Source organism: Corvus hawaiiensis, chromosome 12, assembly GCF_020740725.1.
Source record: "Corvus hawaiiensis isolate bCorHaw1 chromosome 12, bCorHaw1.pri.cur, whole genome shotgun sequence".
In the NCBI taxonomy this organism is placed as follows: Eukaryota; Metazoa; Chordata; class Aves; order Passeriformes; family Corvidae; genus Corvus; species Corvus hawaiiensis.
In genome coordinates, this window is record NC_063224.1 from 6,396,625 (window position 1) to 6,412,948 (window position 16,324).

The 16,324-nt window shown below is 36.5% G+C and overlaps 1 protein-coding gene across 1 annotated transcript in view; it reads right to left on the reverse strand.

The window, feature by feature from the left end:
* The window catches only part of WWOX (WW domain containing oxidoreductase), a 490,626-nt gene that overhangs the window by 451,408 nt on the left and 22,894 nt on the right, over positions 1–16,324 (reverse strand). The window contains exon 5 of the mRNA XM_048317080.1: positions 15,175–15,281. Coding sequence (XP_048173037.1) covers positions 15,175–15,281 — 107 coding nt within the window. The remainder of the gene's footprint in view (positions 1–15,174; positions 15,282–16,324) is intronic.

Genomic DNA, 16,324 nt, shown 5'->3' on the forward strand with positions numbered 1-16,324 from the left:
ACTACATTTCAAAGGCTTTTATTTCTTTTTATTTCCAACTGATATCAACCAACCACTGCATCTACCCATGGGCATCATTTTCTGCTTCTGAGAGAAGCAATAAAGAAATAAATAACAGATTTTTAGAATTTGTACTACAAAACTGACCACAGGACATTTCTTCTTACACATGACCATTTTTCCTGCACACAGATCTAGAAAGCAGGCCCAGGAACAGTTATATGTATTATAAAGTATTGCTATACATATATCATTCTGCAATCTTTATACATTTTTAAAGGTAAATGAAAAGGTAAATGAGAATTTATGTACTTCTGTACCAGAAATATATCAAGAGAAAGCTGGGATAAAATGAGGGTTATCAAAAAAAAAAAAGCAATTTTCAACAATCTATGAAAGTTACAAACCAATTCTTGGTTTCCCACCCATATTCAAAACAAAAACTGAGGCCTCTATCAAGTAAGTGTTTTGACCTTCTAATCTGTCCTTTTCCCATGTGCTGCCTCCTCCACCTTCCTCCACTCCTTTCAGCTCCAGACACTATTCCCTGCCAACATTCCTAACTGCAGACACCTCATTCCCATCCCACTTGGGGAAATACAGCCCCAATATTTGCCTTGACTGTGCTGTCCCACTGGCCCAGAGGCTGAGACTTGGAGTAAGGAGGGACAGGAGAATATAAGAAAGTATCCTTGAGCAAAGGAGCCACGCTTCTTTCACATTTGGTAAGTGGATGTGTTAAAGTTTTACAATGAATTACCTACATTATAACAAGAAACCCAAATGCCAATACAACTGATATTGGAATAATGATTTAAAATATTGTCCTTTTATCCTTCATATCTTCTCTCTACAAAATATACTGTCTCAGTTCATTACTAAATTTGAAGTTACTTGTTTCACAATAAAGCATCTTGGGAACCCTAAGAGGGTTTTTTTATGCTTGTCTGTTTGCTTAAAGTAGTGCATAACAGATATCCCATTGCAATAAAACTCAAAAAGAAAAAGAACCAAATTTTAAGATATAGAGAAGCTTAAGCAGATTTTAAATGCTTTAACAAAGGTATTTTGAGAGGGGGGAAGTTACCCAAAGTTTGGCTACTCTTAGTTCTGTTAATGTAACACTAAATTCACTGGGTGAGTATAAACCAGCGCTCAGTACAGTGCCTGACCCCCCAGCTGACTTCTGGATCATTCAGAGAAAGAACAAGTCCATGTTGCTGACCAGGATCACCAGCAGGAATATGACTTTCCACAGTATTACTGTTGCATTGCTTCTGCCTCCATGAGACTCAACCTCTTAAAACAGAGACAAACTGCTCATTCGCAGAAGTGAGATTCACCGAGTTAAAAAATTAAGTTGTACAGATCAGAAATCTAATCATGGGAGACAAGCTCTGAGAGTTTTTCAATCACTGTGGGGCTGCATCAATTTAAAGTCATGTTACATTAAAGAGAAAAACGTCTGGGAAAGTCTCCCAGTTGTCACTTTAGATTAGATTTGTTGTTGTTATCAGACTGTGCATTTTGTAGGCTTTTTTACATTTTAAAGATATTGCCTCATGCAGCTACACAGTGCATAAAGAAACAGGAAACATACCATTTTTTTAATCAGATTGCCTGGAGATGAGGAGTTTTCACAAATTAACTGGTAGTCTAATAAAAAAAAAAAAAGAAAAAGAAAACATGCATGCACATCTTCTTGAAGCCTATTAACATTTAAACTTTAACTACCTTAGAGTCACAGGAGAGCCACCCAACTTAGCCTTGCTCCACAGAAAGAAAGTTTCCATTCTTCCAACAATAAAACAGAGCACATTGTGGAGACCTCGTGTTGCTGGTCATCTCAATTACATTTTTTTTGTAAATTTCCAGCTACATTAATGGATTTATCCGTGTATCCTACACTAAATCTGTTACAGTGGCTCTCAGAATCAGGCCCTCATATCAGACAGCTGTCCAATACACAGACAACACAGGATTTTCCTACATAAAAATAAAATTGAAGAATTTCAGCTTATTTCTGCATGATTTCAAGCTGACCTCTGATTAACAGCATTTACCAGAGCTTTGGACAATTCTCTTAATTATTCTGATTGTCAAGCTGTCATGTAAAGGGTTCTTGAACATTACCACGTGTATTCACGTTGTCAAACACTGTCTCAGACAAGTGTAGCAAAGTCACTGAATATGTTGTCATACATTACTGTTTCAAGCAAATATTCAAAGTAATATTCATACAACACAATGATTTTAACTTGAATTGCATACAATCATTTTGACTATTAAAATTATACCTTCTGATATTAATTTGGGGGGAGGGGGGTATACAGCTTTTAAGTGTAGTATTTCAGTGCTTACAATCTTTCTAAAAAATATAGTTAGTAGCACACCAGGCTAAGTTGAAATATTTACAGGATACTCTTTAAATCAAATACACACCTTTGATCTGGACCCTAACTTTTTGATATCTAAAGCAAAATAACAGGGTGTTCAGAACATGCAGTATCTCCCTTCTTGCAGTTTTTCACATTGAAAGAAATATTCCAAGACTTTATTAAGTGGGAAACCACTAGAAAAATTTGGGAAATGCAACAGTAAGTTGACAGCATGTAAGCAATGTCCATTCTGACTTCAGCAACATCAGCCTACCAGGGTGAGGAGCTACAGGATGAAATCTGTTTAAATATCTCTGACCTCCCCAAACAGCTGCCAGCTCTGCAGAAAGCTCTACAGTTTCTCTGCTGTAGAACCCCAACCAATGAAGCAAACTCAGGTACTTACAGAGAGTTGATTTTGCTCTTCTGTTTTGGTTTTGGAGTCACTTGATTTTCACCAGTTCGGTGAGACTTCAGTACCATGGGGAAATGAGGCCTTTTGAAGCCATTCATGATTTCATACTAATGAAGACTCTTCCTTTATACAAATGGAAACTCTCTTCTACTACATAATATTTGAGTGTTGAAAAAAAAAAAAAACCATTCCCAGTCTCCTCAGATGCCATAGAGGCACAGAGATGAACCAGACTTAGCCTAATTTCTATGGAAAACCTTTCTGCTCCAAGAGAAGACAATGCACCAGCAATGTATGGCATTTTTGAGCTTTACCACTTACTTGAGACCTACCATATTTATGGAAAAGACCACAGACTGACACCTAAAAATTATTCACAAGTTTCAGACTTGCTTTGTTTTTTTCTGAAGGTGAACTTTAAGCCCTGTAAGGAACACCAAAAGGAAGAATTTTATCCCAAAGTATGACAACTATAACAAGCTATGTCTTAGAATAGTACATCTTTAATCTAACACCATAGTCCTAAATCTGCTCTGGTTCTACAAATGCCTCTAGTTATTTCCTTTTTATCAGTGAAGAAAATGAAATAAAAAGTATTTCATACTTAACACCAAACAGACCATGTTACCCCAGAAGACGTGCTTAAATAATTTAGCTGTTAAAAAGAATCTTTAACTATAAATGTACTAAATTCCAGCACAAAAGATTAACTACAAAAGAAATTAACACTGCCTTAGGAAAAAGAGATAACATTTTTCTAAAGCATTTCTAAAGCTTTTTGATATGCTATTTTTTAGAATTATATCTGGAGAGAACTATTTTTAAATGAGACTTTCAGAGCTGCTCAAATTGTAAAGTACCATTTGTGCGAGTCCAAGAGTTCTGTGGAACTCGGTTTTCTCCCATAAAGAAAAAATCAGCACACAGCCTTTACCCACTAAAAGAATGAATACCCAGCAATCAGAATTTGATACTCAAATAATATTCACCTAAAAAAATGTTGTTCCTGCTTCCATCAACAACTTTGTCACAATATATCAAAGCAAAATAACATTTTCTCCCCTCAACAACTTAAAAGTTTCCAGGGCTTTATCATCAGTCGAAGCAGTCTGTTTGCATTCTCCAATACAAACTGACAATCTAGTGATACAGTACATTAAAAATTCTCTGTAGTATTGACTGCCTGAAGCTGATGCTCCCTTGCTAAATGCAGTGCAGTTCAATTAACAGCTCTTCAATATACAGTTTAATTTTTCTTTCATCTTGATCCACAGCCGAGCTTGAAATGAGGAATGTTGGAATAGATGTACTTTAAATATTGAAGCAAGTCTTTATAAATAAATCTATCAAACTTGTAATGATTTCTGTCATAACAGGACCAAACAGATGAACCTGAATGTCTGGGACTTTCAGGTTTGTGCATTGTTGTTCTCAGCCTTATTCCCTCAGTGAATTCCTGGTGTGGGAGAAGGCTCCAAAAACTCCCCCAAAGCAGTGGAAGAGCTTTTTCCTTACTGCACCACTCTTAGAAATTAGAGGAACAGATTTCTGCTGATGCTTTATAAAGTCTTTTGAATGTAAAAATCCAGCTTATCACTTACGTCACAACAACTGTCTTAAGGAGTTTTAAGATTTCTCTGATTATTTAAGAAGGTCATCAAACAAAGACATACATGGCACCAGTTTCCATTACCAAATCTGCACTCCACTGAGAGACAACCAATCCTGAATTGAAAAGTAAATATTTAATGCATAAATACTACCCTGGATACCATTTTCCCCCCTGCAGTGTGAATGTACATAGTACACTTCAAATTTTCTCTAGGTAGTCATGCCATTTCATAGGAAAATGTAAGGTTAATTTAACCAGGACAGAATGAAATATTTCATTTCAAAGTTCCTCTAAGTGGGACACTGCTGAAGGAAGCTATTAATATCTCTTACAGCATGCATGCTCAAGGAAACATCGTGGATCAGCTCATTTCTCACAGGTATACTACACAGCTTTCCAAGTGGGAGGATTTACTACTCTTCATCAGAAGGGAAAACACTCCTCTTTTAAGCTAGAGGCATTTTCTACTCTTTAAACATATTCACAAAAACAAACCTGACAACACTTACTGCCTTAGATAGCAGAGAAGCACTGCTCACATGGAGGGCTACCAACGTGCACGAGATGAGCTGTGCAGCCAGAGAGGCTTTGGCAAGAGAAAAACAGCATTGCAAGAACAGAAATCAGTTTCAGATGAACTCAATCAAATGTTCTTAATTAATAGTTAAGTGCACAGTGAAATACACAGGTTTGCCTTATTTGTGTCCGTATTTATAATGGTATTAGCTGAGATGCCAAGATTTTATTCTTAATTGTTATATTTCTTTCTTCTTCATGTATTTTTAATCATCTTATCTAGATTATCACTTTGAATGCTGAAAAAAACTTCATCAAACTAACTAGTCTCATTACTGCCACCATTTCCTTTTTCCCTTTATTTGTAGTCCTACATTTTAAAAAAGTATCTCAGTACTGTATTTAAATTGTCACAGAAATAACATTCAGCATTTACAGCAATTAACTCATCATTACTGAGAATAACTACACTAATTGGGATGCTCTACAAACCTGCAACACTGCAGAATTAAAAATAAACATAACAAAGATACAATTTACAACTAATCTATACTTACAATTAAAGTTAGTTTCAAGATTTATTTCATTCTATTATTTTTTATTAGCTACAGCACACAGTAAATGGGGTGTACTATGTTCTGCTTTGCAAACACCTAGATGATAAAACATAATTACACAAATTAATTAGAAATGAGCACATACATTCATGTCTTTATTTGTAACCATAACATGTTAAACATGACTATATTAGTGAGCAGTTCCTAAAACTTATAAGCTGGTATAATTGAGGAAAATGTTAAAGCTCCCTGACCACGCAAGCCATAAACATCACAGAGAGGGTCACCACCAATTCAGATCTCATGATGTCCTGTTTTGCAGCTACAGGCAGTGTGCAGGTCCTTCTTCTATACAGCAGAGTAACAATTCAGTGAGAACTCTCAACACCCAAAGCAGAACACAAGTGCAGACTGAAATTTTCCCTGAACTGGGTCTTGTACTTTCTTTCCCACCTACTCTCAAGGGTTCTCTGATGTCAAAGAGCCTAAAGTCTCTTCAGTTCTGCCCACTGACTGGAAAGTTGGTTCAAAGCTTATTTTGCCTGGCTCCAGTAAAAACAAAGTAATGAAAACTACCCCAAATATTCATTTTGCTGTATTAATTCCATACTTTTATTTGATAAGCAAAGTTTCTTGTTGAAGTTAATGCTCTGTCTCAGTGACCTCAAATGAAATACAGGAAAGAAAAAGTTCAGCACACCACCTCCAAAGGTGATTATCAAGATAAAAGGGAATTAAAGGATGAGAAGAAATTAGAAAGGACAGTAAATCAACAAAAAGTATGGTACTTTACTTTATAGTAATAAAAGATTTACAGATATAATTGACAAGCACATAAATTAATAGTACTTTTTAAGCACTCTACTCAGCAAGTCTGCTTTCAATACATCTCCTACATTTCTGTTGAGCTCCAGCTATGCTTGTTTTATGTCACTTATGCTGCTCTGCAGTCATATAAGCCTGATAATTATCTTCAGTTTTATAAGCTATTGTATATCATGAAACAAGTCAGTGCTTCTTTTGATGCCCTCACATTAGTCCCTTGTCACTGTTAAAACTTCAAGTGATCCAGCAATCACTTTTTATTCTTTTTTCCCTTCTTTTTAATGCATAACAATTCTGCAGTTGTACTACACCATCCTGGAGTTACTATTTTCCTGCTCTACTATATTTAGTGCTACAGTAGGACCTTAAGATTTTTGGGTTTATCGTCAAGTATCCTTTAAACATTATCACACTCTCACAGCACTGCAGATCCACAAGTAGGAAGAAAATCTCTCTACCTTTCCTTCCCTGCACTGAGCTCAAACAAAATATATTTCTGTACTTCAAAAGATTCATTTACCCTATTGTCAGACTGGTTACAAGCCTATGAAAACAAATCTTAAAGAACTGATTCTTCACATTGCAGACTCTATGACCCATCAAATCAAATTCTTTGGGATGTGGAAACATCCATAAGTCTAAAACCACGAATGCTGAGTCACCTCTTTGGTTTTGTTTTAATTGCTGGGCAATTCTTAGGGTAAAGGCCCATTTCACAATGGTGACAGAGAAAACCAAGACAAGAACACAACACACACCGGGTTAGCAACAAGTGTGCACTGCACTTAACAAGCAAGACTCAGTTTTGTTATGAAGCATTCTGTTTCTACAAAACGTTGGAAGAGCTACAATTATTGCCCACTAACACACTGCTTGCAATACCAACAGATACTCCATCCTGTTCACTTCTGATAATGAAATAAACTAATAAAGTTGGGGGTTTCATATGAAAACCTAATTACATGAAAATGTGTAAGATCCTGAACATAAGCATGAGGCTTTTGTTTACTTTTTATAAAATTAAAGCAACAAATCTGGGGACAAAAATGACGCACCAGATTTCACCACGACTTCCACCAAAAAAAAATAATCAGAGTGCACATTAAATCATTCGCAAGATACACCACTGCCTGTTTAGTTTTAAAATGCAGAGAATGAAACTCATTGCAGAGGCAGAAGAGGAGCAGTGCTATAATTACAAGGCAGTGCCTGTGCAGCCCAGTTAATGCCGTGGTTTGACAGTGCAAGGCTATTCCTGCTCCCCCGAGCCTCGCTGCACACAGGGTTCACTCTAATTGGTTCCAAAGCACAACCCACCACCAGCAGCTCCTCCAGCCCAGCAACGGTAATTTCCACACGACTGTAAATAGTGTTTGCAAACAATACAAACACGGTAATAAGAGGCTAGGTGGGTAATTAATGTGGTTACAAAGCAGCTTATTTGCATTTTTATTTAAAACTGCCTTCTTTAAAAAGCTGCTCAGATTTCGTTTTGCAAAAGGAGCCTTGGTTAAGGAATAGAGCAGTAATTACTCTCTTTAGGGGTTCTTTTATACATCCTTTAGGGAATTAGAATGAAAAGATAAGCAGAATTATAAAGGGAATCATGTAAAATATGAAATGCACTATAAACACTTAGTACTGTATTTACCATAAGCTAAGCTTGTCTTCTTCATTAATGGAATATATTACAAGCTTATGTTACAATCAGATTAATTGTGAAGATGGTTTAAAAAAGAATATATATCCAGACACTTTAATTCCTCCTCTCCCAGAACTGACAACTAGAAATCCAGTGACAGCAGAACTCACTCTGTGTAAGAACACATCTATCTGGACTATAGTAAATAAGTTTTCAACATCAGCAACTTTAAATAGTTTTATAAAACACATTCAGAGAGAGAAAGGTTCAGGGAAAGACCAAACCCAAGTTGCACTAAATATATAAATTATCAGAGAAAGCCCAAACTTTGCATCCTGTAAGCTACACTGAAGCCAATGTACAAAGTCTACTTTTTTATAAAGACAGACATCCCCAGACAGGTTGGTGATATAGTTGAGTACACAGTGTCTCCTAGTGACTTTTAATTGAAGACCAAGCATGAAGTGCAGTTTTAAAAGGGGTTATCCTGAGGTCTGTTACTGTCTTGGGGGGAGGGGTCTTAAATTTCTTTTTTGTTAAAAAGCTCAAACTGCATTTAAGTAGTATTATTATAAAGCTTTAGGCATGGTAGGGATTTTGTGCCTCACATTTCCAGATTAAGAACAGCAGGGCTGTGCTAAAGAAACAAATTACCAAAAAAGATCACTTCAACATTTCTATGTATAAAATTCTGCTGACTGGAGGAAAAAAAATTAAGGAATAGTAAAATACTGTGACTTCTTTCAAAATTACATTTTAGAAACTTTTTTTAAGACACGTGTAACAGATATTGGAAGGTGAAGAGAATTATGAGAGTAGAAGTAATTTAGTCAACTCAAAAGACAATTCTTTACTGAAGGAAATCATGGGAAATTGTCTTACTATGTTAGAAACCTTACAACCTCATAGCTATGGGAGTGCTCAGTTTCTATCAGCTGTGTACAGCGTTATGAATTCATACACACCTGGGTGCTGACAGGTTTGGGCTGCAAGCAGATTTAGGGTTTGCTCTTGGATTTGGGCAAGGGTCAAGGTCTAAGGGTTATCTCAGGTTTGGGGGTTGAAAGCTGTTAAAAGCAGCATCTCCCCAGTGGAAATAAACCCTGTTCCTGCAGCAGCAGCAGCAGCCAGTGCACCCTGTGAGGTGCTGGGCACGCTGCCCTCTCTGGCTGGTTGCTTTGTCATAATAAATAATAAAACTCTATCAGTTGTATGTATCCATACAGTACCAGGGCAGAGCTAACTGCAGTTAAGATGTAAGTCTGAAACAGGTCAGCTGTAGGCAGTACATCAACTCTCTGAGTAACTGGTATCAGTATTCAGGAGGATGCCCAGCCCTGAAAGTTAGAGGCTTTACACATCTGCTATATAATTCAGACTCTGTTTTACAGCAGTTTCATTACTAACCATAAAAACTGTAACAGTGGAACTGTATAAACAAACTGAACAGTGTTTTTACTGTAAAACATGAATGTAATATAAATATTTGCCTTTCCCTTTTCTCAGCATCTGTAATGAAATCAAATTCATGCCATATGTTTATGGTGTACAAAAAAAAAAATACCTCAACAATCCATCCATGTAAACGTTGATTATACTGTTCCATGTTTTTAACTTCATGGGGGGGGATCTTTAAGCATCTGTATTTGGAAAATAGCTTTGCAGCACACATCACTCTCTTAAGGTTTCTCAACTGAGCAGATTACTCACAGAAACTTACTGAATCCTTAAACATTATGGCCAAAATCTGGTCCCAATGAGTTGTTGCTAGTACCAGGACTGGTTAATGTTTATACTGTCAGTTCTCCACGAGTAACATAAGGTCTGATTGCATTGCAATTAGTTAATTAAAAGATCCCTTCATTTCAGAAAAATCTGGATCACATCTTTAAGAATCAAAAAAAACCTTATAGTCAGCAGAAGCAATAATTCTTTAGTTGGAGTGTTCACAGCTGCAAGTGAGACAAGTTGATGCAGATTTTTTTTTTTATTGCATTACCAATTCATTTAATACAAGATACTGCCCCTTCCTGCAAGGCCTTTTCCCCCCAGCAAGGTTTGGATAACTACTTCTAACTTCATTGCTCAGCATGGGCATGGCTTATGCATTGGAAAATGAAATATGTCCATATATTGCAGGCTTTTCTAATTGCATATTACACTGTGATGGCCTGTGAGCCAGCAAGACATAGTTTAGGATATCTTGCTTTGAAACAAGACAATTCTTTATTACAAAATAGTAACAGAATATTGGAAGTAATATTCTCACAGAAATGTGTGTGCTTTACTTGTAGGATGTTCTGAAATACTTCCTATTTTGAAGATTATTTTTAAGAGCTTTTATTTAGCACCACTTTGAAACCCTTTGATTCTGTACTAACAGACTGTGGCTTCAGTCAGTATTTACTACATCTCCAAAACCATCTTCTAGGCAGTCTTCAGCTTTTCCCATAAATGAAAACCTGTCACTAACCATGAGGAAGTTTACAAAAAATTCTAAATCAAGGACAGCAGTGGAGACAAAACACTACACAGGAAAACAGTGCCCCTTCCTCAAGGGGGAAACACACACAATGATGACATGAAAACTGCAGCCCATGGTCTGGTAAATGTGCCCAGATTGCTTCTTGTCTTTCTGCACTTTATAAGATCACAATTGGAATACAAAGACTCACTAATCAGGTTTTAATTTCATTCAGTTACTTAATCAGCAAGAATATAAATCACTCCTTTGGTGAAGAATACTTCAGGGGAAAGGAATACAGCAAGGAGTCACATTTGTTTGGTTGGTTTTCTTCATAGCTTTTCTCTTCTCTTGCCACATCTCTACCTTGTAAGTCTCTACTTAAAAAGCAAACTCAAATGTTCTTTTTACAATTTAATCTAACCTTTAATGTAGCTGTAGGTTTAACACTGAGGAATAATTACCAAAGAAACATTATACTTTTTATGAAATATTAAACTTACAATTTATCTTTTAATATCTACTTCAAAGACTATTTGACAGGAATAAATAAATGAGAGCTTCTTGGCAAGAAAAGCTGTGATTTATGAAATATTTTATTCATTCATATTCTTAAGTATTTTCTTGAGAATACCACTAACATCTGGAGCTACGCAGTCTTATCCAAACATTCTGCTCATACTCAATTAGAAAATTATATCAATAATAATGTAAAATAAATTACCTAGCCTCTCTTCCTGGAGCATAGATTTCCACGTTCGTCAGAGCAACTGTGTGTACAAACAGCACTGTAGTGTTTTTCATTAAGCCTCAAAGTCAATTAAGCCACGAATTGGAACAATCATTCTTCCTTTGCAAAGTATTGATATTTTTCTTGGCTGCTTTCAGGCCTTTTCACTACTCAAGGAGAGATTTATGTTTGACAATTTCTTTCTGATTAAAATGAATCATAACTCTAGAATTCTAATTTCCTCTTTTCCGAGCAAGAAATTATCAAATAGTTTTAAATTGATATTGAACGTCATCGTGCATGAACACTCATTTTCAAGATATCAAATGTAAAGCTATACTGATCTCTCTTTTTATCTGCTGCCTTTACATACTTTCTCTTCCTTTCCCTGTCTATATATATGCACGTGTATAAACATTACATTGCACCAATACAATCAACCATACCCCTCCATAAAAATTATATTTGATAGACCAGCCAGACCAGTCACACTAAAACCTGTCACAATGCTTTACACAAGGCAATTACCCTTTATTGGCAATATTAGCAAAATTCTACTGTAGTCTAGAAAGAAAATAACTGGAATACTGAAGGTTGAAAACAAATGTCAGTTAAGCAAAGTAATTAGCAACTTTATATGGGTAATCCCTACTCAAATGGCTCAAACTCCCTATAAAACAGCTCTTCAGGCATAAATTGTTACAAACAAAGTTCTCTTAATTTGTCTACAACAACCAGTTAAGATCAGTTTGCATTTGCTTTTTAAACATAATGGCAGCTAATCTGAAAAAAATCTTATTTTCTCACATTATTCCTGCTTTTTCTCTAAATCTAAACAATTGGATTTTCCCAAGCCATTTAGCCGTCCCATTTTGTCTTTATAAACTTGATTTTCAGCTTTCACTACAAGCAAATTGAAACTGCATTTTTTGCCTAACAACTTATTTCACAGTACAACAGGCCCAGAGCAGAGCTGTGTTTCTGCAGACACTCAGTCTGTGGCATTCCAGACAGGGATGTCACAAACAGACTCACTAAGGGAACGAGCTGGGTGGTTTTCCTTAGTACTGTTGTTTTATGTAGTGTGTACTTTATTTTCAAATGCTGCATTACACTAGGTTTTATTTGGGTTTGGTTTATTTTGTTGTGGTTTGGCAGAAGAGGTGGTTGGGTTTTTAAGAATTACAGTTTTTTCCATATATGCTGCAGGTTCTAGTTAATACAGACCATCAATTAGATAATTGTACCAAAATTTTGTTGCACACTTTTAATTATTTTCTCTTCTTGCAAAGTATGTGGAACTCTTTTGCATGAATGAAGAATGGAAAAGGAAACAACATCTAAACCTTGAGTACTAAAGGATACTGTCCCACAGAAAAGTCAGCTTAGGGTACACAGTGCTTTTGGTAATATACATGTTTTAATAGAAATACCAGTTATATTACACCACAGTAGTAAAACTCCACACTTAGGACAAGTAAACACACTAGAACTCAATTTGGCAATGGTTTGGGGGGTTTTTTTGTTATAAGAGCATATTTCATGCAAATTAAAAGAGGTTTGGGAACGCAGCTGAAGAGTAGGAACATATTTATCAAATTTCTACCCCTCAAATTACTGGAGGAACATTGTATTTATAGTGCAGCTCAGAGACTTAATCTCAAAGATTTACAGGAAAACATAAAACAAGTAGGTAGCACTATTCCTACTGAAAATACTACCTGAATACCATCAACACGAGGCTTTGTAAGGCTGCAACCTAATCAGCTGTATTTTTCTTTAAATTGATTCCAAATTGAAAAGTAAATCAATTTCCTTTCAATAATTTTGCTTTCCCTAGGAACAGAGGAGACAAAATTCTGTGCACGCTTTTAAGTTCCTTCTAGCAGAACAGTTGCAGCTACATATTGAGAATTCATCTGAATCATATGCAGAGGTTGTTAATAGTTTTTGAAACTCTTTCATTCTTAGGAAAGAATTTTCAATTAACAACTTCCTGTAGTTACCCCTATAAGCTAAAAATTAATATTTTACATCAATATTTTAATATTAGAAGCAAATCAATCAAATTAATCTTTGTCTCTTTGTTTTCAGTAACTGATTTTGGGGCGGGTTTTTGTGTTTGTTTTCCTCAAGATTGCTTACAATTTGATGTAAATTTTAAGCATCTTGTAATTCATCAACTAATTCTCTCCTGGTTACACACTCCAAGTAATTAAAGTTCAGTAATAACTTATTCTTTCTGCTCCAGCACCTGCATTTCATTTGTTTATTTTCCCAGAGTCATAAATCTGAGGGACTGTCAAAGTGCCATAATATTAGTGCAATAATCAAAGTTAATTAGTCCCTCCCAATAAACAACAACAAAGCCATTACAAAGATGCATTGAAGGTTTTCCAGCTACCCAGTTTACAGATGAGACTCTTTTTCTGAACAATTAGAATTTGAAAACTGTTAGTAAATAAATGTAGTCTTTCTGAAGTAATTTGACCTTCAATGTTCTTCATTCAATTAACAACTCATTAACTTTTGGTGAGATAATGCAGGTATTAAGCCAAGTATTCTGAACTCCCATTGTCTTCAAAATGCTCAGAGATATGGTTAGGATTAAGGGGGTAATGGGATATTTTTCAAATAAAAGGTGCTCACCACTGCCTAATTTTAGTAAGATAAAACCCATATAAACAGCCATATTTAGCTGGACTGGGACTATCAAATTCAAAAACAGAATATCACCAAATCCAGTTCTATTGAAAGAGAACAGACACTATGCTGGCCTCTGTTGGAATTCTCTTGGAATTCCATGCTATTGAAACTAAAAAAAAAAAAAAAAAAAAAAAAAGAGAGAGAGAAAGAGCTTTAATGGGATGAAAGCAGCAAGGAAGACATTTTACCCAACCAACCTTTAACTGTAAATCATTCATATGATCTGGGCAAGAGAAAAAGGCCTAAGTCCAAAGACTGTTTTTTCATGAAACTTGTGGTTACAAACCTTAGCAATATTGTAAGCATCACTTATCTGGAAATATGTGTAAATAAGTACCGTTTGTTTTGCATTAATAAATATTATAATTATCTGTAGATTAATTATATGTAAATATTAATACTACTGAGTGCTCTCCCATGTCATCTGGGAGCAGCTGAAGTACTTTGAGAGAGAGCTCAGGAAAGAAAAGCAAAACACTCATCACTAATTTTAGCTGGAAAGAAATAAAAATCCAAGAATCTGATCCTTTGGTCTTTTATTCATTTAAGTGTAGAGATGTCACCACATTCTCTCCTGTAAGTTAGCAGTCCCAGCAAGCTCAGACAAAAGTAGCCTGCAATCCTTGCTAGCCAGTAAATGATTGTGGGAGGAATAAATTAAGACAACTGAATATATTTTACTAAGGGCCTTAGGAGATCATTTAAAAAATGGGGATCAGAGAAGTTAGGAGTCAAAGAGCAACAAGGGCATAGATGGGACTGAAAAGCTCGTGTTTGTGTGACAAAAATGGGAGAAAAATGAAAGAAAGTGGGAAGAAGATGGAAGGAAAAACCACTGGGACAGACTGCCTGGCAGCAGGGCTGCCGGGCCTGATAGAGAGAAAAGGAGAAATATTCTTGTGTTTGATAAGTACAAAAATGTCCCTCTGAAATCTCTCACTGTGGAAAAGCTATGGGCAAGACAGTGGCTGTTTTGGAGGACTGTGTCCATCCTCCTTCAGTTAGTTGTTCACTTTGGTTCTGGAAATGCTCTTTCTTACCAACCAAGCCTTAGGGGTTCTTCCAAACATTTTTTTCCCTTACAGAGCATCCACAGGTACCATGGACAACAGCACATCAGGCCTTGCAGTCCAACACACTCATAAGGAATGAAAAACCTCTATCACCCATGTACCAGCGACTGAGCAGGGTGTTACAAAATAAGACAAATTACTTTTTCCTCAGATTCTTGCATGGCAGTGCTGTATCTGTTTAACTGCTTGCACTGCACAGAAGACTTCACATCTTGGAAAGCCCAGCTCTGTGCTGGGCACTGTGTGCATCACTCACCCATTCCCGCAGGATGCGCTGCACGGCGTCGTTGCCTCGTGCCAGACTTCTGCAGGCCAGGATAACACACGCCCCATGCAGTGCAAGGGACTTGGCAGTTTCAAAACCTAGGATAAAACATTGTCCTAATCAGAAACAGATCCCAGTAGCAACACAGAGCTATAAAATTACCTGAAAACACGAGCCACACATTTAAGTACAGTTAGGCTTACCTGCAGTGTGACAACCTGACAGTCACCTGGACTCAGCTTTTAACAGCACACATGAAGAAACACAGACACTTCAATTTGATCAGGTCTTTTGGACAGTAATTGTATAAATTTTGTGCAAAACAGGTTTGGCATCTTCAAAAAACAGACTCAGCTTCTCTGCCTACCACTGTCCTCAGCTCTTCCAAGAGCAGGATTGTATTTGCCCCTTCCCTGTTTGACTGTGAACAACATGCCATACAGAGAGACTGCAGAGCCACTGTGCCTGGCAACTTCACACTGGAAGTGTCAGAGTATCCAAAACTGAGCTCAGGGCTCTTTAGATGCACAGTTAGCCTCAAAGTCATCAATCTGAGGACCACCTGTGGCAGGGGGAACCAAACATTCTGGTTCACTGTTCAATTCACTAATGAGAAGCTCCATAGAAGTTGGTCCAAAGTAAGCTTCATTTAATTGGAAAAAATCTGTGAGAATTTACACCAGGAGATGAAGACTTTTGGGGAGAGAAGAATGCCCATGAAGTGCAGAGAACTGAGCCAGAACCTGGGTTTCTATCAGGAGTGAGCTACTACATATTTATGATGCACTCAGCGGTATCACAGGGTGTCCATCTCCATGGAAAACTGTGACAATGCCAGGAATTGCCTTCTAGAGAGGCGTAGTGTGGCTTAATGAGTTCAATTAGAAAAGCTTAAACCAGGAAAGAATCAAATTGAAATGCCCAACAATTTGAGTATGTGAAGAAGTCGAAGAAAACAGGCATTTATTTTAGCTTTATAATATTTAAAGCATGTTCATGATTTCCTGTTAAAAACTGTTTACAAAAAAGCCCGTTAAGATGGGCTGTCTCACTTCCAAAACACCCTGGAGCAACAAAACCCAGTTACAGCACAAAACATAACTTACATTATAGAAACAACAGACACCAAGACAAATTTATA